The 26,047-nt window shown below is 34.6% G+C and overlaps 1 protein-coding gene across 1 annotated transcript in view; it reads right to left on the bottom strand.

Moving 5' to 3' along the window:
* Nucleotides 1-26,047, bottom strand: part of LOC101894227 (gamma-aminobutyric acid type B receptor subunit 2) — a 58,004-nt gene that overhangs the window by 9,127 nt on the left and 22,830 nt on the right. Inside the window, exons 4-8 of the mRNA XM_059121119.1 lie at nt 20,945-21,171; nt 15,596-15,897; nt 14,931-15,069; nt 6,200-6,475; nt 197-515 (exon numbers count right to left, since the gene is read on the bottom strand). Of these exons, the coding sequence (XP_058977102.1) occupies nt 197-515; nt 6,200-6,475; nt 14,931-15,069; nt 15,596-15,897; nt 20,945-21,171 (1,263 nt within the window). The remainder of the gene's footprint in view (nt 1-196; nt 516-6,199; nt 6,476-14,930; nt 15,070-15,595; nt 15,898-20,944; nt 21,172-26,047) is intronic.

Raw genomic sequence — 26,047 nt, 5'->3', positions numbered from 1 at the left:
CTGACAATTGCGAAAGCCTAAGCAAGACTGGGTATTACATTAAATTTTTAACAAATTATAAACAACTTAAACATGTCTATGCCTGCTTATTGCACTTTCTTCTTCGTCTACTTGAGCAGCTAATACTTTCGTTTATTTCTTGCATTTTTTTCATTTTTTATTTTTTTCTTGCATTTCCTAGATCTACTGAACTTACTTCTGGCCCATATATCATGCAGCTTGGGTATGAAAAGCAAACACAAAGTGGCCGTCGTTGAGGTTAATATTAATGCCGTTATCGTTATAAAAGCCAATGTAACACGTTCCGAGATGAGATTGGCCAGGACCACAACAATGCCACTGGTTATGACGACACTATACACCGACACTCCAATGTACTGCGAATCGTTGAGAGCGGGGATTTTCACATGCCGCGTCTCCCAGGCCATGTAGACGCCCACGACCAGCAGCAGACCTTTGTAGCTGTAGAGGGCACCCAGCCATGTCTGGGTGTGCTGGGAACGACAGACTTCCACCTTGGATTCAGTTTTGTTTTTGTTGTTGTTTTTTGTTTGAGGCAGGTCACAAGTGTTGCCATAAAACGAAAGGTGAAGAAGAAGAAAACAAATAAAAGAAAAAGGAAAACCATAAAGCGTAAAGTTATTGCATGAGTGTGTTAGTGTATCTTCTTATGAGGAGGGGTTGAGTTTTACGGTTGTTGTTGTTTTTGTTGCGTTTCTTCCCATTTGGGAACATAAGCCACAAGTTCGTCCAAATCATTTTTAAAGACTTAAAGTTTTGTTTTGGTTTTTTTTTTCAGAAATTGATAATAATGTGAATACTTGGCAAAGCTGGAAACTGTATAAATGTCAAATTGCTCGGAGAGTAGAAATTAATTCAAATGGGAATTCTTAAAGACTTTAGGATTTTTTTTCAGACATCCATAACATTTTGTGGGAATTTTAAAGTTTAGGTAAAAAATTAATGCATTAGAGCCACGTTTAAAGTGAAACTGGTGTTTGCTGGTTGATATAGAAGATAATGGTTTGCAGGAGCTATTGAAAACGACTAACAACGATTCAATTTGAGTCATAACACGTTAAATAGTATATGTCAGTTTTGCTGAGAGATGTATACCCCCCCCCCCCTGCCTTGAGTTATAATTTTTCTAACTATTGACCATTTATGGGGGAGCTTCCGAAGCACTTGACCAATATTGTCCAATTTGATTATTACATATTTATATCATATTTCTGGCCAAGGGAAATATTTAGATATATTTTGCTAAATCTAAATATTTTCCTTAGCCAGATAAATGATATGAATATTTAATTTATCAAATTGCACAATATTGTATAGAATCGCCGACTTGTTCCGCAAGTTATGACCGATAAATGTATTATAAAAATTGTGAACCTCTGGAATTGTGAAATGTTTGGATGTGTGAAATTTGAAGAGAGTTGTATGGTTATTTCGCTTTTTATGGGCGTTTTGTTTTCCAAAACCGGAGTGCGCCAATACATCCCCTTTTGAAATTTGTGTGTGAAATTTGTTGGGAACCGGATATTTTTTCCCGATTTTATGACCGTTTTGGTTATTGAAAATTTTGACTATTTGTTGGGAAGGTACGAGAAGAAATGTTCCGATCTTTAACATTTTTATAACAGATCTTGTGTTGACGGAAATATTGAGTTATACCAAGTCTTGAATGGAATCGGATGTTAATTTCGTTGTTTTGAGCTTCATGGATATTCAAAAATGTCAGCTTTGTGGGAGAGGTACCAGAAGGTGCGGACCTATATATCCCATCGTCACAATAGATCTTTTGTAAGTGGAAATAATGGCATGAGTGAAATATGAAGAGAATATGTTGCTTATTTCGGATTTTATGATCGTTTTGGTTATTCAAAATTTTGACTCTTTGTGTGGGAGATACCAGAAGAAATGGTCCGATCTCTACCACCTTTATAACAGACCTTGTGTTGATAGAAATATTGAGATATGCCAAGTCTGGATGGAATCGGATGTTAATTACGCGTTTTATAAGCTTCAAGGATTTTTGTGGGGGAGGTGCCAGAAGCAGTGCCCGGATATATCACATCTTCACATCAGATCTTGTGTTAGTAGAATAAATATGGTGGGATGTGTGAAATATGAAGAGAACCCGATGCTTATTTAGGATTTAATAATCGTTTTGGTTATTCGAAACGTTGGCCCACTTGTGGTACCAGAAGGGGTGGTCCTATCTCTACCATCTTTATAACAGATCTTGTGTTGATTGAAATTTTGAGACGTGCCAAGTCTGAAAGGAATCAGATATTAATTTCGTTAATTTATGAGCTTCATGGATATTTAAAATTTTGACCTTTTGTGGGGGAGATACCAGAAGGAGGGGACCGATATATTCCATCTTTATACCAGACCTTGAAGTAATAAAAGTATTGTGATGTGTGTAATTTGAAAACAATCGGACTGTTACATCGCATTTTATAAGAGTTATAACTATCCAAAATTTTGACCCTTTGTGGGGGAGGTACTTCATTTGGACCGATATAGTCCATTTTCGCACCAGACTTAGAACTGATGCAAGTATCAGGATTTTAATATATATTTTCTAAAATATTTTGTTTGAAAATTGCGACCTTTTGCCAGAAAGAGAGGACCGATATTAACCATCTTCGAACTCGATCTAAGTTTCTAAGGATTACCGTGGGAGTGTAGGGTATGTAGGCAGTTTTAGGAATTCGTGTTTTTGTGTACGAAAAGGTACTAAATTTGGTAGACATTAGAATTATAATGAACCAATGGAGCTAGAATTCTGAAATTTGGAATGAGAGTCACTGATGGAGTGCAGGATATATGCAACAAAGGGTTATTGGAAATTCCAGCTTTAAGTTTACGAAAAGTTCGAAAATGTTACTAAACTTCTGAAATTTGGTAGGGGAATCGAGGTTCGAAAGTATGGTAGATATGTGAAGGTGGTTTTTGAAATGTGTCTAAATTGGGATCATTGTTGATGTCTGTGTTTGAGAGATGTGGATTTTTTGAGATATGAATATAAAGTGGTGCTAGATTGAGTATTGGGTGAAGGGATAGAGGTGGAATCTCTAAATTTGATATTGAGGTCTCTATTGGTATCTGGTGTTGAGATGTGGAGGTGGAATTCAAATGTGTTCTAAAATTGTACGAAAATACTATATAGTTCTAAATTAGGTTTTGGGTGAAGGGATCTGAAGTTCTGTAATTTAATATTGAGGTCACTGCAGATTTCCAGAGTTTACATATGGGTTCGTTGAAATGGGTTTGGTCAGACCTTAATAAGTCCTATTATGTATCCAATATCATGAAAAATTCGTTCATTCTTATCAACCTGTATCAGACATATAAAAACTTTAATGCTAATTAATTGCTATAGGGTATCAAATGATCGCCCTCGGCCAAATCTAGTCATTATTTATTGGTTTCCAATAGATTTGGCTTAAAAAAGAAGGAGTCGCCTATATTACAGGAATCTTGGAACTACTTATAAACTTTACTACAATGAAACAAGTAAAAAAGCTGTGTGTTCGGCTGGGCCGAACTTTGAGCGCCCTCCACCATTTGGAACGAAATTTGGCAATTTTCAAAAAAAAAAAAAAATAAATAAATAAATAAATAAATAAATAAATAAATAAAATTCGTTAAAAAATCTATAAAAATCTTAAAAATACCGAATGTAGCCCTTATATTAGGGTCAATACGACGACGTGCGAAATGCGAAACTTAAAAAATTCGGTGAAAATTCAAAGTACCGAATATCGGGAGATACTGTTATACGGGGCTATACGAAGACGTTGACCTGCACAGACAATTTTCTGTAATACGGATGATCAATATATATGGGATCTATAGCTATATATGAACCGATTTTCACCAAATTTGACATACTAGCTTCTAGACTCAATTCGGTCATAAGTGCCGAATTTCATCCCATTTGGGCAAATATTAGACGTTTGGTGTACAATAAAAGGTAAATCGGACGAAGTTATATATGGGAGCTATATCCAAATCTGAACCGATCTCGATAAAATTTAGCAACGGTATTTCTGAGCTGCATTTGATATATTTCCCCAAATATTGTTGTTACAGAGTGCATATTACGGCTGTGAAGGACAAAAATAACAAATCGGATGAACAATATATATGGGAGCTATAGCTATATCTGAACCGATTTCGATCCAATTTGCCATACTTATTTTCAGGCCTAATTTTGTTGTATGTGCAAAATTCCATACTATTCGGGCTGATATTACCGTGTGGTGCACAATAAATGGCAAATCGGACGAAGATATATATGGGAGCTATATCTAAATTTTGACCGATTATCTCCAATTTCAATAGGGCCAATTCCTTGGGCCAAACAAATGATTTGTGCAAAATTTCATCTGGATAGGGCAATAATTGCGAACTGTACTTTGTTTACAAAAATACATGGACAGACGGACGGACAGACGGACATGCATAAATCGACTCAGAATATGATTGTATGCAGATCATCAAAAGGAACTATTGGTCTATCTCGTTTCCTTTTGCCTGTTACAAACAAATGCACAAAGATATAATACCCTGACCACCTTGTGGTGTAGGGTATAAAAATCGGTATAAAATAAAAATTTAAAGTACCGAATATCGGGAAATACCGTTATAAGTGGGATATACGAAGATGTGGACCTCCATTACGAACTTCAAAAAACAAATTTGAAACAATTCCGGTGAATAATGTCGCTAAAATCGTCAAAGTACCGAATATCGGGAGGTACCGTTATATGGGGGTTATACTAAAACCTGGATATATATGGCCCATTTCCAATACCAAAAGTCCTGCAGATATACTATAAATTTGAGTAACGATTTATCAATCTACTTCATTTCGTTCGGAAGCTAGAGTGCTTTCCACAGACGTACGGATATCGCAAAATCGACATAGAATTTTATGCTGATCAAGAATATATAGAGTTTGTTGGGTCTGACATGAGTATTTCGAGGAGTTACAAACGTTACAAACATACCATGGTGGAGGGTATAAAAACCTATAGAAAGTCTACTACAGGCTTTCTATCTATAAAATACCTTCAGACCTTCTTTTAGCCATAAAAAAATCATGAGGTACATTAAGAAGGTATACCTATCAAAGGTCTTATATTTATGTGAGCTATTTAGTAGTAACTCTGCAATTGGAAGATATATAAACAGGACGTCAGTTTATATAAGCTCTATGAAAGGTCTTGTATATTTATGAAAGTACGATTAATTAATGGTCCCATAGCAGGCCAAAAATACGCCTTTTATATATTAGACTTGTAAACTTTATTCCATTTAAAATGATCTGTAAATTAGACTCCTACAAATGGAGGAAACAACTTCTATGAGAGACATATTTTTATGGTTTTCTATACAAGGAATATATATTTAAAGAACACAGGATATAAAAGGTTTGATATCCATAGGAGACTTATAACCTTATTCCCATACAAAACAATTAGTTGAAAATTCTTTCACAATTCCTTCACTTATCCTCTTCAAAATGTAATTACTTGACGATTTCTATTTGACAATCTCTGCGTAAATCCTTACGTCCTTACTATTTTTATGGCCATTATCCAGACTAAACAGCCCCTCACTCAACTTACGGCTCTGAGAAATTACCCAAATAAATTTCTCAATTAACACATCCGCCGTTGACAAATGTCAAAAGGACATCCTTTGGGCCAGGTGGACAACACCTGAACAAATAAATGGGTAAGGTAAACAGACATTCAATGAAATTCAACTCCCAAAGGATCAAACAGAGACAGACAAACATGTAATGGCCAAAATACATTACAACACAAACACGCGCGCACACACACGAACACTTAAACACCTATTTTCACCCACACATTCCTATAGGTATCATACAATGTTGTTTACACAATTTCGGCAAAAACACACTTTCAACCACGAGACATGCTGCTCCTAATTCAACATTCAACGCCCCGAATCAAAAGTCAATAGAGCAAATTCTAAATTACATAATGTCATTGGGGAAGAAACAATAACAACAATAGCAAAAACACCATCACTAGCAAACACCTACAATCTGCTATTGATATTAAATAAATACGACAAGATGTAAAAGTCACCTGACTCCTCCTCCTGTCCTTCACTCGTCGGCTGCTTTTGTAGCTGTTGAAATATTTACCTGAGGCTGATAGACAACACTTCGATCCACGTTGCTGATTTCCAGTGTTAAATTATGCAAATGCCGTTCCATGGGATCGGTGACAACCCACAGCGTAACGACCAGACCATCGACCAGCAACAGGCCACACACCAGCAGAATCAGTTGAATATCCTGCAGCATTTTATCCTTGAACACACTGCCGGTGCGCGTGAAGATGCGATGGACGCGGTAAGTCTTGGCAAACATCGAACCGAATGCCAGCGAGAAACCGGCCGACAATAAATAAACTCGAGCCTGAAAATAAAGAAATACAAAGGGGAGAATAAACGGTAAGAATGAGTTAATAAATAAAACATTTTATGGGGAGGTAAGGAACGAAGAAAATAGACGAGAAAATTAGTTTAAAATAAATCAAGTGATAAAAAGTGCGCACAAAGTGTGGGAAATCAATTGGCAAATAGCCTAATGTTTTACGTGATAAAAATGGGCGGTTTTTAAGGGGTAATTTAATCTTGCATTTCGTGGGGGATTCTTAAGTTCTAAAGGGAAAACAGAGATTGTGATTGACTTTATTATAAAGGTGGTAAGGAGTGGCAGTAGGATTGCCCTTATCATGTGACCAATTATATAAATATAAATGTTTTTCTAATCAAGGTATATACAAAAGTCAGCATTTTTCGGATTTTTTAAATAATAAAAATTTCTCGTATTTTTAGATAGGCATTTTAAAATAGTATGAAATTCATGGTAGTACTTTAAAAGTGATTTTTTAATATCAATGATTTTTTACAGGAGTCTTAAAAAATATTATTTAAAAATCCATTATATTTTAAAAGAAGTTCTAAAAATTTGGCCATTAAGACCTATAAATACCTTCAACATTTATTTTTAAAAATCCATATAAAGAAATATGAAATAAACGAATCTTGGCAAGAAATAATGTAAAGAACTCCGAAAACTTTGCCAAGGAAGTCCTTAAAAAACTCTTCTTAAGAGATCTTGGTATCGTGTTAAAGTCAGACATATATATTCATAAGCAAACATATATATTAATGTGCCAAAGCTCGCTCGAATGAGTCATGGTTTGAGAAAAAAGGCCCAATGTTTTCTACTAAAAATTTCTGAACTTAAAAAAAATACATAAATCCTCTCGCCTCATATGTGCCTCAGGATTTTTTATACCCTCCACCATAGTATGAAGGGTATGAAGTTTGTCATTCCGTTGGTAATACCTCGAAATATACATTTTAGACCTCACAAAGTATATATATTCTTGATGAGCATAAAATTCAATGTCGATGCCCGCCCGTCTGTCCGTCTGTTTAAATTACTCTAGCTTCCGAACTAACTGAAGTAGGTTGATAAAATTTTACTCAAATGTATATTATGTCTGCAGGACTTTTGGTATTGAAAGTGGGCCATATAGGTCCACGTTCCTATCCTATTTTGGTGATTTAAGCTACATTATTCACCGAAAATGTTTAAAATGTGGTATTTGAAGTTCGTAATGGATATTACAGCCTTTTACAGAAAATTGTCTGTGCAGGTCGACGCCCTCGTATAGCCCTCATTTAACGGTGCCTTCCGATATTCCGTATTTTAATGTTTTTAGCGACATTATTCACCGCAATTGTTTAGAATTTGCTATATGAAGTTCGTAATGGATACTATAACCTATGATAGAAAATTGGTGTACGTCTTTGTATAGCACCTTTAAAAAATGGTACCTCCCAATATTCGGTATTTTGCTGATATTATCGACATTATTCACCGGAATTATTTCAAATTTGGTATTTAAAGTTCATAAAGCATACTACAGCCTAAAACAGTAAATGTCCTACGCAGGTCCACGTCATCGTATAGCACCCATAAAAAGGTACCTTTCGGTATTCGGTATTTTGCTGATATTATCGACATTATTCACCGGAATTATTTCAAATTTGGTATTTGAAGTTCATAAAGCATACTACAGCCTAAAACAGTAAATGTCCTGCGCAGGTCCACGTCATCGTATAGCACCCATAAAAAGGTACCTCCCGATATTCGGTATTTTGATGATTTTATCAACATTATTTACCGGAATTGTTTCAAATTTGGTATTTGAAGTTCGTAATGGATACTACAGAGAAAGAGAGAGAGATACCTATAGGGGATCGATGCGGACTTCCCAAGAGATTGGCAAATATTAGCGAACATTTGAAGAAATATTTTCAAAACAATCGAACACTGATCTCAAAATTTAATGGGCGTTATTAATATTCAACATATCCATTTTTTGAGGGGATGGTACGAGTAGTGCCAAGTTTAAACAACATTGGTTACGCCTCTGCTTGTTATGAAATATTTGTATACATTTTGACTTCACCTCATTTTTTGAGTAGGAACCAAAACGAGCGGTTCATTGGCTTAGAAAAATTCTTAGAAAAACCAAATATTGAAATTTAATTGGAGATGAGTGAGAAGGTATGGGCTAATAATGCCAGTTTTCTTGCCTGTCTTAAGAGCAAAGAACTATTATGTTGTACCACGTTTGGGCAATATTGGGTACTCGAGATGATATATTAGAGAGTAGTGAACAACCGACTGACTGATCCAGAATCAACGCCGAGACGAACGGCTGAAACTGGAATCCTGAAATTTTGCACTAGCGTCAGTCTTGGTGCGTAGGCTGGGTTTTTGGAAATTCATACAAACGGAATGATGCAGAATCTGAAATTTGGAATGAGGTTCATTGATAGAGTGCAACATAGATATACCAAAGGGTATTTGAAAATTCGAACTTTAAGGTTACTACAATTGTGTGCGAACTGTACTAAATAGTACTATATTTGGAACAGTTAATGGATGAAGCTGGATTTTGCATTGGGGTCCCTATTGGTGGTAGGTTTGTGAGAAAGAGGTGGTTTTTGGGAAATGTATACTACAAGTGCACGAAACGTACTATATTTGGTACAATTTAGTAGTTGTGAACAGATAGTCCTTGAAATCTAGACATATGGAGATAATTTCGGATATGTTCACTATAATTGTACGAAAAGTACTAAATGGTACATTGGTCCATTTGGTATTGGGTAAAGGAACATATATAAAATTCTGAAATTTGATATTTAAGTTACTAATGGTGTTTGCGATTTCGCGATGGTTTGGAAAAACATCCTATATTTGTACGAAAAATACAAAATGGTACTGAATTTGTTGTTGATGAAGGGATAAGGCTAGGAATTTCCAATTTAATACTGAGGTCTCTGTTGGTATCTGGAATTAAGATATGAAGGTCGTTTTGGAAATGTGTACCACAATTGATCGAAAAGTACTAAATCGTACTAAATTTGGTATTGGATGAAGAAAAAGAGCTGAACCCCTGAAGTGTTATATTGCGATAACTGTTGTGTCTAGGATTAAGATCTGGATCGGTTTGGTAAATGAGTTCTAAAATTGTACTTAATGTTACTAAATTTGGTATTTATTGAATGTTTAGAGTTGGAATACCGAAATTTATTGCTCAATGGTTTTACTAATAATGGATAGGACACTTCTGGATTTCAAACCGTCACATATAAAGCGCTCCTTCAATTTCTTCGTTTCTATCCCGTTGAACACGTTCTCGCAGAACAATTCAATATCTCCACAAGTTTTGAAGTTTTGAAGTACAGTTCATATAGTGGCAGACACACATAGCTCGATTGACTCAGCTCCTCGAAACATGAAGATCGATGTTATGCATGGTATTTCGAGATCCATTTTTTCGAGGTCTTATACATTTTTGGGGAATATTTTTTTTTGGGATATTTTTGGATACATTGGTTGTCTGTAATCCTTCTATAAAGGACCCATGCTCCGAATCTTCTAGACTACTGTATAAACAAATATAGAAATAATGTCATTGGAGTGGAGGAAATATCTGAAGGAACTAGAAGTTTTTGTCGTGCACTGATTGGAATCCTAATAGATCGGATGAAACATTGCCTATATCGCCGAAGGGAGGTATAATATTTTCAACGTACATGTGACTAAAACTTTGTATGCCTGTGTCATTTTTGCCTCCAATGTCCGCTTCTCCGCCCACATGTCACTTACAGACAACCGAAAACAAAACATAAGTTTTGCTAAATACAAAATTTGTGAAAAGAGGAAGAAAACAAGAAGTTTTACATGAAGTTCATTGAAACTTCCATTTCTATACAATTCCATGGTCATATTATTTCGCAATCAATTTCCCATTCCGGTCCATTGAAGCATATTTATTACTTTGTATTTGAATAATACGAAAATATCATTAAGCCCGGCCACAGGGCTGGGAGAAAGAATGAACGAACGACGAACGAACGAACGACTGGATGAATGAATTAATTACACTTAAGTGCCTTACAAATAAAGAAATAAGAAGAAAAGGACCTGTTGGACAAAAGGACCAGAACATTGAAACTTGTGTTGTGGTTTCGGGGTCATTGAGAAAAATAAACAATACAAGATGCCCGCACGCATACACACACATATATACATAAATACATACATGTGTATGCAAACAAAACATTTTTCCATACAAGGATGCGAAGAAGGAGACGAAGTCCCAAAATTCGTTTTTTATTGTTTGACCAAACAAAGGCTACTTAGAGGGGAGGGAGAGGGAGGGAAGGAGAATGCCGGCAAGGTCAGGACAGGAAACAGGAAAACAAAATCCCAAATAACAAGACATTGGAGAAGGAGATGAGATCTCGTAGCCAAGCAATGAAAATGAAATAAAAATCACATCATCAATTTTCGTTTAAGGTTTCACCTTTTCGATAAGCAAACAACATTCACGACACCATGGACGAATGCGGGTACGAGTACGTAAACAAGAATCATGAGTGTACTTCAACGAACACACACACACGCACACATCGCCGCCACGAAGAAAAAGAACTTGAAAAATTCTCACGCACAGGCACTTAAAAATTCATTCCTTTTTTTTCCTCAAAAGCACGCCAACACATTTTGTTGGCATTCAATGATGGTTAGCTACAATTTATCCGCCCCGGCCACATAGACTGGAGCAAATCACAATCAGGAAGAGGTGATGGAGAGGGGGATGGAAAATAAAAAGGAAAACCAAAAATAAACTCGAAGAATGAAAAATTTATGTCTCACTGGGGAAACATCGAAAATCATTCTAAAAACACGTAATCCATCTATTTCGGGATCATTCGGGAATGGGTGAGTTATTTCAGAGAGAAATTTATGAGAGCTATGAGAGCGAGAATAGGAAATTGGAGAAGTGTACAACACATGTAACAGGCCTTTATTCTAAAAAAGTAAAATTTGTCCTTTTGGTCCATAAAAAAAAAAAAAATAAAAATATTGTTCTTGGTAAAAACTTTAAAGTTCCAAGATCTACTATATTTGCAAAAATATATCTTAAATCCACTATTTTGCTCTTAAAAAGCTTTAGAATATCCATGATTTAGCCTTTGAAGATATTATGTAAAAGCAACCATTAATGCCTCAAAAATAGAGAATTTTATAAACAATGATTCATTCTTCGAATTCAGATTTAAATCCACAATTTGTTCCCTTGAAAATATTACATTTCCATAATTTTATTTAAGGAAACAATATTTGAATTTTGTAATTAAAAAGTACGACCATATTTTTTAAAGATCGTTTAATGTTGGAGGTTGAAAAATTTTTTTAATTATAACCACTTAAGTTTTCGGACGTTTCAAGATGCAGTCCTTTTTTAATTTAAATACCTGAGTCCTAGGGAAGTATCTGGAACATTTTAATATGTAGTCCTTTAAATATTAATAATATTGTTTTAGAGAAAATCTTTAAGTCATAATTTTGTTCTTACAGAAAAATTTATGAATTATAAATTTTTAAAATGTTATTTTTTATTTTTATTTGATTCGTGATTTAATCCATCGGTTTAAATATCCATAATTTTGTCTTTGATAAAATATCTTCAAACGTCTACTTTTGGGTCCTTGAATATAATCTTTTAAGAATCCAGCATTTGGTATTTATAATAAACAGGGTGAGATGAAACAAGTAAAAAAAGCTGTAAGTTCGGCCGGGCCGAACTTTTAATACCCTCCACCATTTGGTACAATTTCCAAAAAAAAAAAAAAAAAAAAAAAAAAAAAAAAAAAATATCCGTTAAAAATTATGTTAAAATCTTAAAAATACCGAGTGCTTATACGACGACGTGGGCTTGCATAGGCAGCTTTTGTCATAAGTTATTACAACATTTAAATGCGAAACTTGAAGAAAAATCTGTTTATAACGTAGCTAAAATCATCAAAATACCGAATATGGGGGGTACTGTTATATGGGGGCTATACGAAGGCGTGGACCTGCACAGACAATTTTCTGTCTTAGGCTGTAGCATCCATTACGAACCTGAAATGCCAAAATCGAAACAAATCCGGTGAATAATGTCGCTAAAATCATCAAAATACCGAATATCGGGAGGTACCGTTATATGGGGGCTATATGATAACTTGGACCTACATGGCCCATTTACGAACTTAATCTGCCTACTGGCAAAATATACATGTGTGCAAAATTGAAGCCTTCTATCTCAATTTGTTCGAAAGATAGAGTGATTACAACAGACAGACAGACGGACAGACAGACGGACATGGCTAAATCGTCTTAGAATTTTACGCCGATCAAGAATATATATACTTTGTTGGGTCTGACATGAGTATTTCGAGGAGTTACAAACGGAATGACAAAATTAATATACCCTCCATAGTATGGTGGGGGGTATAAAATGATTATCGCGAAAATATTCTGGAGGGTGTATTAAAGCCTTGGGTACGCAAACATTTTGGCCGCAAACCTTAGGTAATCCAACAGGACTCAGAATCATCGCACTTGTCACGTGCCACTCAAGAATGGTTACAAAATGAGGTTCATAGCTTAATTTCCAGCGCACAATGGTCACTTAAATCTTCGGATACCAAACCGTTGGACTATTGTGCATGGAGTATTTCAGAAAGCAATGTTGGCACTAAAAAATACCAAAGTGTCGATCACTTCAAGTAAGCGCTTCGTTGGGAATGGACTAAAATACCGCAGAGCAACATTCTGGCATCGTGTGATGGTTTCATTATCCGTTTGAAGGCCATAATTCGTGCCAAAGGTGGCAATTCCAACAACTCTAAACTTATTCTAAAATTTGATGATATTTCCGACATTTTTTGCTAACTTAACTTAAAACTAAAAAAATGTAAAAATTATGGCATTTGACTTTGTTGCAGGGTTGAAGTATATGCTATAATTTTGTGTATATTTTTGGACTCCCAAAAGGAGACATTTTTCGACTTGTTGAGAGTAGCTTTAAAAACTCTGGGTTTAAAACACCAATACACTCCCTTGTTGGAAAGGAATTTTCGTTAGTCCGGCCCGTATAGGTTGGTACTTTTGGGTCTACCCCGTCAAATATCAGGGTATTCGTATCTGTCCCCCGAGAAAAAATACTTTCTCTGAATCAGGGTTCAAATACCCACCCTTTAAAAAAATTTTAAAATATCCAAAAGGTTTTACTAACCTTCAACACTTCAAAACTTCAAAATGTGGGATTTTTAAGAATTCTACATGTATTATTTGGCCACAAAATGTGGATCTTTTACGAACACGTAGACCACAAAATGTTTGACAAATTAAAATGTTTTGTCAAGTGCCCTTAAACCAGAAAGTCACGAAATTCTTTAGTACATTTTTTCAGGACTATAATATATAAATGTATAACTTTCAAGGACGCGAAGAGCACAAATTGCCGAATTTATAAGAATACTTTCCAAGGGATCTTTAGACCTGAAAATCAGGACATTTTTAAAAATGTTTTTCAATGGCTATTTTTATTTTTTTTTTTAATTTTTAGAAAATTTTTTAAGGATACTTCGACAAAAAATTTAAAAATTAAAGATTAATTTTCAAGGATCTCTAAATTTCTTTTGAAATCATTTGCTTAAATTATAGATTTTGTGATCATATGTAAGAAGTAAAAAATTGAAAAAAAACTAATGCAATTTTTGAAAAAAAATTATTTCCCGGTCCCTTAATCATAATTTTTTTAGGAATTTTTCAAGAATCGTGGAGTAATCTTAAATATTGTAGGTTTCGTGGTCTAAAAAACACAAAACCTGCAATATTTAAGATTATTCCAGGATCCCTAAACCACAAAGTGTGTCATTTTAAGGAATATATTTTCCAGGACTTTAAGATGTATCCATAAAAATTCTGTGAAAGGAAAAAAGGATTACTTCAGGTTTTGTTCGTTGTTAGTTGCTATAAAATGCTTTGCAGAATTCAGCATCAGTTCTCTGTCTTCCTGTAATTTAATTTAATATTGTCATGTATTTTCATGCAAAAACATTGCAGGATGTTCTCACGCCGAAAGGACATTTCATTGGAAAATATCCGAAAATGTGCAGTTCGGTGTTAACTTTATGCTTCCCTGTTTCCAATTTCTTTGAATTGTATCTGCAGCAATAACAGGACATGTCGTACGTACAGCTTTAAATGACCTTTAAAATTCAATTGATATGTTCTTCTTCGAACTTTTTAAAAATACATTAAGGGAAAGTAAAATAAAATGCAAATTTGCAAAAAGAAATAAAAACAAAAATAACAGCAACAGCAAGTGTGTAAAAATCATCATCAATATAAACGAATATAAAAAAGAAAGGAATACAAAAATTACTGTTCTTCTGCTAAAGATGAACACCAACAACACAATTCCAATAACAAGTTCACTTACCGTACAGACCGTAGCAAAAGTGTCCTCCGGCGATGGCAGAGTTGAGTAATCCAAACCCAATAAAATGACGGCAGTATAAACAAAAATACAACCCACAGCAGTTATGTTGCTCAATTTAGGACTTGACAATTTAATGGCTCTGGAAAAAAAGGCAGAAAAAAAGATGAGGAGAAAAAAAATCGAAAAAAAAGAGGTAACATGAAAAGAGGTGAATGCCATAGAGAAGATCCAGTTAACGGTGGACAAAAAGCCAACAAAGAGGAGTAAACCAATTAAACAAATCTTTGAGCAAATTCACTCAAACGTATCTATTTTAAGCAGCACTCGTCTATTCAAGAGCGGCCACCAATACAAACATGTATTTAACAGGAAACCCAGAAACAACAAGAAGAAAAAGGAAACCTGAGCAAATGACCCTGGTTCCTTGTTTTGCTACAAAGGAGGAGAAGGGGGGGGGGGGGGTGTGCTTTTCAAAAATGCATTAACAACATAAACACTTTGGTCATTTAGCAAGCCTTCCCCTGGTCCCGTTTTAATTTCGCCATCACTTCATCTCCTCCTCCTTGTCTTTACCTTCAACTCATACATCTTTGATGGCCTTTTCTCACTCACTGCAGCAATACCACCTGCAGAAGCCGCATTCTCATCACCGTCCAAGTACTTACTTTAATTTTCTAAAATGCAGGTTAAATGCCAAAAATGCCAATGCCATGGCAATGCCCACCGACGACAGTGTGGCTATCGTGTAAAATGCCATTGGCGCTATCGTCGCCACACGAACCTTAAAGACACGTTTAGCTATCGGCACTTGGCCGCCATGCCACTTAACTCGTTTGCAATGCGGACACCGAAAGTCCAGGGCATTTTCGGCCGGATAGTACAAGGCAATGGGTTCGAGTTGGCCATTTTGTATTTGATAGAAGGCCGTGGTGCCAATGCGATCGGGACCACTGAACGAGACGGGACCCTGTAACGAAATGAAAAAAATATAGAAAGAGGGAGAGGGGAAGAGGAAGAAAAATGTAATTTTAATATATTTTAATTAAAATGCATTTAAGACACGACACGTTTACAATATCAACAAAAAAATTCGTGAAATTTTCTTAAGTGGTATAAAATGTAATTTTGATAACAAGGACAAACATCAGATGGTATTAAAATTGAAAGATATTAAATGTACCACAACTAGATTTTTTTGGTATATGTATCCTTAAACAATGTTCTTAAATAATTCACGTTTTAGGGTGTATACGTTCTCGAAGACAAATTCATAAAAATTCCATATTTTGTGCTCTACAAATCTGTTTTCAAAATTTAACATTTTTTTTTTTGTGCTCCAGAATTACATGATTTGTAGTACGAGAATCCTTTACAAAAATATTTAAAAAATCCTACGGATATTTGATAGAAATATTAAAAAATCCTACAAATCTTTGAAAAAATATTTAAATAATTCAAAATCTAGAGATTATTGAAAAATATTATTAAAATTTCTCGTCTTGCGGTCCTTGGGTTGATTGAGGATTATTTTGAAAAAATCAAAATCTTATGTCTTTTAACAAAAACTATTTCTAAAAAAAATCAATGTCCAAAGATCTATATAACCTTAGATCTGAATTTATTTGGGACACCACACCTTAAGGTCAGCGAATCTTGAAAAAAAAACACGGCTTAAATTCTATGATTTTTAAGTTTGTTTCACGGACCAAATAATTATTTTAATTTTATGACGAATGACCAAATCTTGAACTTTTAATGTCCAAACTGTGAATAAATTTTATTTTTTTTTTTTGTTTCAAGGACCAAATTCTATTTTTTGACGATTATTTTCCAAGGATCAAATTTTTATTTTATTGAAGATTTTTAAGGATCAATCCTAGATTTTTCAAATATTATTTTTCAAAGGATCAAATTATGAAGTTTTCATTTTTTATGGAACAAATTGTGGAATTTCCATGGATCAAATTAAATTTTTTTTAAATTTTTTTCCAAAGCTTAAATTAAATTTTCTTGAAGACTTTTTATAAGAATCATGGAGTTTTATTTCCTAAGGGCCAAATCGTGGAGTTTTTACATTTTCGGACTATTTAAATATTTAATTGTCTTTTTGCCCAAAACTTGTTTTCTTGATTTCAGTACGAACGACCAAATCTTTAATTTTCAATCCCCATATACTGATTTTTAAACATCCAAACTGTAAAATCTTTCTCAAGTATTGATTGGTGGGGTTTTCATAGACTAATTTTTTGTGATCAAATGCTAGAATTTTTTAACACCGGACAATGGTGTTCCCCCCAAATAATATTTTTCCAAGAAAAACATTGTGGATTTCTTTCTTAAAACTCATGTTTTAAAGTCTAAGAATTCTTGAAAACAATTTTTTAATGTTCAAAGTTTTGTAGCTCAAGAGTTTTTGAAAATATAATTTTCAAAAATTGCACATTCTTCCAAAAAACAATATTTTTAACATTTTTGGATTTATTAGTCTAAGATTTTTTTTTTAAACAATGGCTATCTTCTATATAGTCTAAGATTCTTGGAAAAGTATTAACAATATTTTTAAGAAATTCCACAGTTTGTAGCTCTTAGACAATATAATATATGTTTTAAAATTCTTGGTTTTGTGGTCTAAGAGTCGTTGGAAAATATTTGTAGTCAAAGGGTCATTTAAAAAACTATTTCTAAATATTTTACATTTCCAAATAGCTTAAGGGTTCTTAAAAAATTAATTATAATTTTAAAAACTTCCATATTTACGGTTTGTTGAAAAAATAAAAAAAAATCAAATATTGAAGTAAAAGAAAACGAAATTATTTCTATGAAATCATATTTTCGAAGCTAATGGTTCTTGAAAACACATTTTAATAATTACTCATTTTGTGGTCTCATAAATATAAATTCAACGTGTTATTGTGGGTTTAAACTTTCCTCAAGTATAAATTGTGTGGTTTTTTTAATATTCTTTCACGATTTTAACAAATTTATCGAATGGAGGTAGAGTTAAACTTCTTTAGAGGTTTATTCTTCGACTTATTTCGACTAAAAATACATATTTTCTAAATATTAGACCAAATCCAAATTTTTTAAATAACAATTCATAGTTTTTCAGAAATTTTCAAAAGACCAAATCGAGTTTTTTTTATGAAAACAATTGTTGATTTTTAACGTTTATTTAAAAAAAAAAAAAAAAAAACAAACAAACACAATTCAAAAACCATAAAGTCGATTTTCAAAAATCCTCAAGGATAAAATTTTGGATTTTTGAATACTTTCCTTAGAACTAAATGTTGTTTTTATAATGTTTTCTCAAGTATCAAATTGCGAATTATTTAAAAATTTTTTTAAGGAACGAAATATTGGAGTGTTAAATATTTTCTTAAGGACAACATTGTGGACTTTAATATTTTTTAAGAATAAAATAATCGATTTCTCTATATGTTTTAAGGACGAAATCATTGATTTTAAATATGTTTTAAGAATCATGTTTCTTTTCAGGGACCAAATCCTGCATATCTAAATATTCTCAAGGACCAAGTTTTGGATTTAGAAATATTTTCTCAAGCGTCAATATAATGGATTTTTAATAATGTGTAAAAGGTTTTTTATGACATCTGAGGAAAAATATTCTTGATTTGTAAATATTTTCCCCTGGACCTAATGACTATTTTTCTAGATTTTTCCGACCACCAAATCTTAGAATTTTAAACAATCAAATCCTGGATTTTTATATTGTTTTTTTTTTTTTTTTTTTTTCAAGAACTAAATTGTGGGGATTTAACTACTTTTCCACGGACCAACTTGCGGACTGTTATGTATGTTTTTATCAAGGACTAAATTGTGGATTTCTAAGCAGGGCTTTGAATTTATTTTAAATTAATTATGAAATGGTGAATTTTTTAAGGTTTACTTTAAGAACTTAAAAATAGTTAATTTTTTCCTAAAAATTTTAAAGATTATTTACATTTTTTTTTAGTTTTTTAAATATTTTTCCAGGGTTCAGATCTAAATTTTTTAAAATTCGTAATCATTTTTTTTTTCAAGTATCTAACTGAAGATTTTGTAAGCACTTTTCAAGGAAAAAATAGTGGATATTTTGATTTCTTTGTCAGAACCCAGATCCTTTTATTATTATTTGTTTTTTTTTTGCGAAACAACTATCCGATTTTTATTAATTATAAAAATATATAATTTGTAACACCTTGAAATATTGGCTGACTTGTTTCGAAAGTTATGAGATATATAAATACTGACAATTGTGACCCTCTGTGGGGGAGATACCAGAAGAGGTGGGCCGGTATCTATCATTCCACACCAGATCTTGTGTTAATAGAAATATTGGAATATGCGAAGTTTAAATTGAATCAGATGTTATTTTCGCATTTTACGAGAGATAGAATTACTCAACATTTTGTCTCGTTATAAGGGGGCTACCAAGAGGAGTGGACCGTTTTAAGAGAATCGAGTGCTTATTTTTGATATATAAAATTATTCAAAATTATTACTTTTTGGAAGGGAGGTACTAATGGAGTGGGCCAATGGTTGAGGATATACTTAAAGCCCATTCGACTCAGAATTTGAGGTTAGAATTTAGGACTACGCAGAAGCCTACCATTTTGAATGACTATCGAATAATAGTTCATAACTTGTATGCGAAAAAGTCCTATATTTCTACACAATCTCCACACCACAAAGTGGTCAGGGTATTATGTCTTTGTGCATTTGTTTGTAACAGGCAAAAGGAAACGAGAAAGACCCATAGTTCCTTTTGATGATCTGCATAGAATCACTTTCTGAGTTGATTTATGCATGTCAGTCCGTCTGTCCATGTATTCTTGTGAACAAAATTCAGGTCGCATTTATTATCCGATTGAGATGAAATTTTCCAAAGAACATTTGTTTGGCCCAAGGACGAACCCTATTGAAATTGGAGATAATCGGAAATATTTAGATATAACTCCCACATAATATCTTCGTCCGATTTGCCTTTTATTGTGCACCAAACGTAATTGTGCACATACAACCAAATTAGGCCTGAAAATAAGTATGCCAAATTTGATCGAAATCGGTTCAGATATAACTATAGCTCCCATATATATTGTTCATCCAATTTGTTATTTTTGTCCTCCGCAGCCGTAATATGCACTCTGTAACAACAATATTTGGGGAAATATATCAAATGCAGCTCAGAAATACCTTTGCTAAATTTTATACAGATCGGTTCAGATTTGGATATAGCACCCATATAAAACTTCGTTAGATTTACCTTTTATTCTGCACCAATATATATAGCTAAAGCTCCCATATATACTGTTCATCCGATTTGTTGTATTTGTTACCCACAGCCGTAATATGCACTCCGTAACAACGTTATTCAGGGAAATATATCAAATACAGCTCAGAAATATCTTTGCCAAATTTTATGGAGATCGGTTCAGATTTGGATATAGCTCCCATATATATCTTTATCTGATTTCAAATTAATTTTGCACCAAATTTGCAATACAAGTCCGAATTTAAAAGATACAAATGCTTCGTCCTTTGAATTTTAAATTATAATTATAATCGTAGGCTATATGATTGAATTCTCCCATAAAAACTTTTTATTGTTATGTGGAGCTCAACTAAATTAGCGAGTGGTGTAGGGTATCATAAAATCGGCACCGCCCGACTTTAGGACTTTCTTTACTGGTTTAAACTTTATTTTAAGGGCAAAACGGAAAAGTGTTGGTGATTTTGTTTAAATTTTTGTCAAAGATCAAACGGTAGATTCCAAGGACCAATTGGGGATTTATGGAATTTTTCCAAAACCAAGGAATTCCAAATTTTTAAGTTTTTTTTTTTCGAGAACCAAATTGTGTATTTTAAATTTTTATATGTTTTTTTATCAGATGTTATTTACTCATTTTCGTTATAATTTTCCCTCAAAGATGCTAATTATATTTTGTTAATGTTGTTTTCCCCAACATTCAGCTCGTTGTTTCGTTATTGCAATTACAAAATTTCATGACACTTACCGACACACCCAGAAAATCCAATTTGCCCATTTGTTGGAGAAATTCTGTTGCCATATCACTGCGTGTGTAATCGAAACGATCCAATTTGGATTGTTGCATTGGATCCTTGCGCCAACGGTCCTCGGCGGCACGCAGCGACAATGCAATGGCCCAAACGGCATCATAGGTCTGGGGAGCATAGCGTGAAACAATTGTTTTGCCCAACATGAATGAGGCCGATGATGACGCTGACGACGACGACGATGAGGATGTTACATCCTTTGTAGCCTGCCTTGTTCTGGCTGCGGTTACATCTGCCGCTGACAGGTGCTGACTATGACCATCATTACTGGTGTGGCTGCTGCTTCTGCCACTGCTGCCGTTTGTTTGCTTTGTAACACTTTTTGCGGTTGCTTTGTTTGCATTGGCATGACTGGCGCTACCACGGCTATTGCCACCGTAACTGGCTAGCGAAACATGTTTTTTGTATTTTCGCTTTTGACTCGATTGCTGTTGCTGTTGTCGTTGTTGTTGTTGTTGCTGCTTTGTTGGGCCACTTGGCGCTTTGTTAAAAATGTCATTGAATTTTTCCGATTGTTGCCGTAATTGCATGTAAAACATATCGTTATTCTGCAATAGAATTTGTTATAGGGCGGAGAAGGGGGAAAAGAAGAGAAAAAACAACAAATAATACGAGTAAATATTTGTTAAAAACCAATTTTCAGTGTACATAGTTATTTCAATTTACTGATGATATTGGATTTTGGCAAAGAGTAATTATACGGGAATAACATGGAGATTTTTCGGGATAATGGCAATTTAGACGGGAGAGTATTTAAATTGGAAAAACACTAGAAATTTGAAATGAATCAAATTTGGGTTATTTTCAAAAGACTAATGAAGAGGCGGATATGCAATATTTATAAAGAGCTCGCAAAAGGTGAGTTGCATTAAACATATCATTTCAAAATCTCCGACACATTCTGCTTTAGTGTATTTTTTCATGCATGGATGACCCTTTCAGACAGATGTATACCCTCAGCCTATGTCAGTTTATTAAAGTATATATTTACTTACGAAATGGAGGCGATATCGAAGGAGTGGACCACTACCGGGTGAGATAAAAAACTGCAACAAAGTAAAACACCATAATTTTTATTTTTTTTAATAAAAATGTCGGAAATAGCCTCAAATTATAGAATAAGTTTAGATTTGTTCGAATTGGTGCCCTTTGGCACGAATTATTGCCTTCAAACAGCCAATGAAACCGTCACACGCTGCGCGAATGTTGCTCTGCGGTATTTTGGTATATTCCAGGCGAAACGCTTGCTTGAGGTGATCGCTACTTTGGTATTTTTTTGTGTCAACCTTGCTGTCCAAAATACTCCAGACACAATAGTCCAACGGATTGGTATCCGGAGATTTTGGTGGCCATTGTGCGCTGGAAATGAAGCGAGGAACCTCATTTTGTAAGCATTCTTGGGTGGCGCTGAGTCCTGTGGGAATGTCCAAGTTCTGCGGCCAAGGCTTTAATTCACCCTCCAGAATATTTTCGCAATAATATTCGGCATTCATTCTGATGCTTCGATCGATTAATACAAGCAGAGAGCGACCATCGGCTGCTATGGCGGCTACATCATCACCATGGCCTGCGCTTGAGTTCTGGTGGCCAACCGCAGGTGCATATTTTCAGCTGACCTCTTTGGCAAGTAAACACGATCATTTTGTTTGCCTTTGTTTACAAACTGCTGGACAATGAATATTTTTTCTCATCGGAGAAAACCAAATTCGGCAGTTCACCACTTTCGGGAAAGCGAAGCAACTCTTTAGCTCTTTTGAATATATTTTCTTTCTGTTGCGGTGGGAGTTCTTTCACTTTCTGGAATTTTAATGGCTTTACTCCGAGATCATTTTTCAATATTTGCCGGATAGAATATTGGAGAATGATTTATTCAAATTTAAATGCTCTAGTGCTTCAACGATAGCCACTTGTGATTTTCCAGCTAAATATAAAGAAATCACACTATCACGCTCGAATTCCATCGCGAATGACTTTTTTCCTGGAAAATTCTCACCAAAACGCTTTTGTACGCTTGTAAACAATATAAAAAGCTGTCACTGAAATAATTTTAACAGCTGTCGGCTGGCTTAGAAATGACAGCAGTATGAAGTTGGTTGCAGTTTTTTCTTCCCACCCTGTGATTATTCAAAATTTTGACCCTTTGTGGAGGAGGTACCAGAAAAAGTGGTCTGACATATTACATCTTCATGTTTTCTCTTCTTTTGATAGAAATATTGAGATGTACGAAGTTTGAAAGGAATCGATTGCTCAGTTCGTTTTTTACGAAATACATGTCTATTAAAATGTTGACCTATTGTGGGGGAGATACCATAAGGTGCAGACCGATACATCCCACCTACACTCCATATCTTGTGTTAATAAAAATGTTCGGATGTGTAAAATTTGAAGACAATTGGACTGTTATTTCTCAGTTTATAAGAGTTATAATTATTATATTATTGCTAAGCAAGAAGGAGATCAGTGAGGTGACAGTCATCCTTACTGGGCACCTGGGCCTACAAGCTCATCTATACAAGATAGGTTGCACAGATAACAGCATATGCAGGGCGTGCAGGGAAGACGACGAAACTTTGGAACATTTTCTCTGTATATGCCCAGCGTTTGCTAATATCAGAGCCCAATTCTTAGGGAGCGACACTATACCAGATCATGGTAAATGATATAAAACAGTTAAAGAATTTCATAAAGGCAACAGAATTTCAATGATAACAGACTGTTTAACTGCACGTCTTCCTCGGTAAAACCCCTCTGACTAGAGCGCACAACAGGCCTATACTGGCTTAAGTGCATGCCCAAAAGGGCTTGAGGCGAAATTGTTTTTGCCCCTCTTTTTCAACCTAACCTAACCTATAATTATTCTAAAAGTTTACCCTTTGTGGGGGAGGTACTTGATGGAGTCAGCCGATATTGTCCATTTTCATAACGAAATATTGGAATTTGCAAAGTTTCCACAAAGTTCTATTATCCTATCCTTTTCTATAACGAAGATTTATGTATTTTCTGTTAAGCTTTGACCATTTTAGGAGAGGTACTAGAAGAAGTGGGCCGATATTGTCCCTCTCCGAAGCGGATTTGAGTTTGACAATAATATAAGTAAAAGTAATATCGAATCGGATCGGATACTTTATTCGAGAGTAATCGTGAGCCTCAGCCAGTCAGATGGACGGACATAACTAGATCGGCTGCAAATGCCCTGAAAAGGATTTGGTCCAAAGAGACCTAAGGTCTTTAGTCGTTATTTCGATTCGGCACGTTTTGGTCGTATCAAATGATATATACCCTCTGTTTAAGTTGGCCTTCAACTTCCCGAGTCCAGTCAATCACGGATGCTGATTGACACAGCGGGCATCTCCTCGGCATACTTCCCTCGGCGGAGACCGTAGAGCGCAGATGCCACCGGGCGGTGGTTGTTGTTGGTTAGCTCGCTTTGATACATAAGAGACTCTGCTCTCATTGGAAATATTTGTATATGTAGTAGTAATAATCGACAATGATCCTCGGCGATCACTGCGATCCTCTGCGATTGCAAGAACCTCAGCGTTCACTTGTCGACCAGTAGTTGAAAGGTACACACAAAGGTCTCTGCGCCACCCCAAATTACACAAGGTAATTTTGCTTGTTATAATAAGAAAGAATAACTCAATAAACCACCAAACTAATTTGAATTTAAAATCTAATTACTGTTGTGTTTTTATTTGATTCTTTTCTCCTCCCCACAACCCCTTGCGCCTAAACATTTGGTCGCATCGAGCCGGATTCGAGTCGTTTGAGAAGTTTGGCTGGTTTTAATTGCTGTCTTTTTTCTTTTTCACAAGGAATCTCCAGCAACACATTCACCCGCATATCCCTCACCTCACCATCATACACATCATCACCATCATCATCATCATAAAAAAGAAGTAATTAATTATAATTGTGAGCTTTACTTATAACAAAAAAAAAAAAAAAAAATCAAAGTGAAAAAAGTGTTGTTTAAATTCGTGTCGCGGTACTGGTCGCTTTATCTACACCCTATTTCACGGCATCGTATAAAATACAGTCCATTTTTCCCTAATCATCGCTCAAAAAGTGAAGCAAAATTTTTTAATAAACGTTCATCACCACATTTCTCATTTGTTGCAAAATAATAGTTATTATTAACCAGAATATTGTGTTTTTCTTTCGATAACACCTATCACAAATTTAAATTATTTAATAAACTACTTTGCCGTCATAGAGTGCTTTAATTTCTCCCATATTTTTCAAACTCTTTGTTTGCTCTGTTGAGAAGTATTTTTTTTCTATTCTGATACACTCAACACTAATACATAAATATTCTAATTTTCTATCCAATCATACAAATCACATTTTCTTTATCTCCCCACCTCTTATTGTTGGTTCTTGGTCGTTGTATTAGTGTGTTCGCAACAATAATAATTCTCTGATATTTCACGCGCCTTTTTTTAGCGTCGGTCTATTAATATACAAACATACCAACAATTAATTTACTCTCCCTGCAATCACTGTTGCTTCATTCTCAGTGGTCTGTTTGTTGTGTGGTAGCTAACCCCTCCACTGATTCGTTCGCTCCACAAGCACTGCTTGTGTTTTATTCCGTTTTGTGCGATATTCTTAATAACCACTGACAGTGATCTGCTTGTAGTGTGTTAACTAACCCTCTCCACTGATTTGTTCGCTCCACAAGCACTGCTTGTGTTTTATTCCGTTTTGTGCGATATTCTTAATAACCATTGTCAGTGATCTGCTTGTAGTGTGTTAACTAACCCCTCCACTGATTTGTTCGCTCCACAAGCACTGCTTGTGTTTTATTCCCTTTTGTGCGGTATTCGTTTTTCACCACTGCACAGTGGGTCCGTCTGGTAGAAATTGCAATTTTTCAGACAAATAATATAAAAAATATTTTTGTATATCCTTTGGGGATAAATATTGATTTTTAATAAAAATTTCGAAATACACCCTACATTTGGTGCATGCTTAGCCTGTAACGACCTTTGAAAATAATATTAATGTTTGCGAAATTCGTTGTATAAAAATAAATAATA

The sequence above is a fragment of the Musca domestica genome, unplaced genomic scaffold (assembly GCF_030504385.1).
Source record: "Musca domestica strain aabys unplaced genomic scaffold, Musca_domestica.polishedcontigs.V.1.1 19, whole genome shotgun sequence".
Taxonomy (NCBI): Eukaryota; Metazoa; Arthropoda; class Insecta; order Diptera; family Muscidae; genus Musca; species Musca domestica.
The sequence above is the reverse complement of the archived record's forward strand: the minus strand, read 5'-3'. Positions and strand labels throughout refer to the sequence as shown.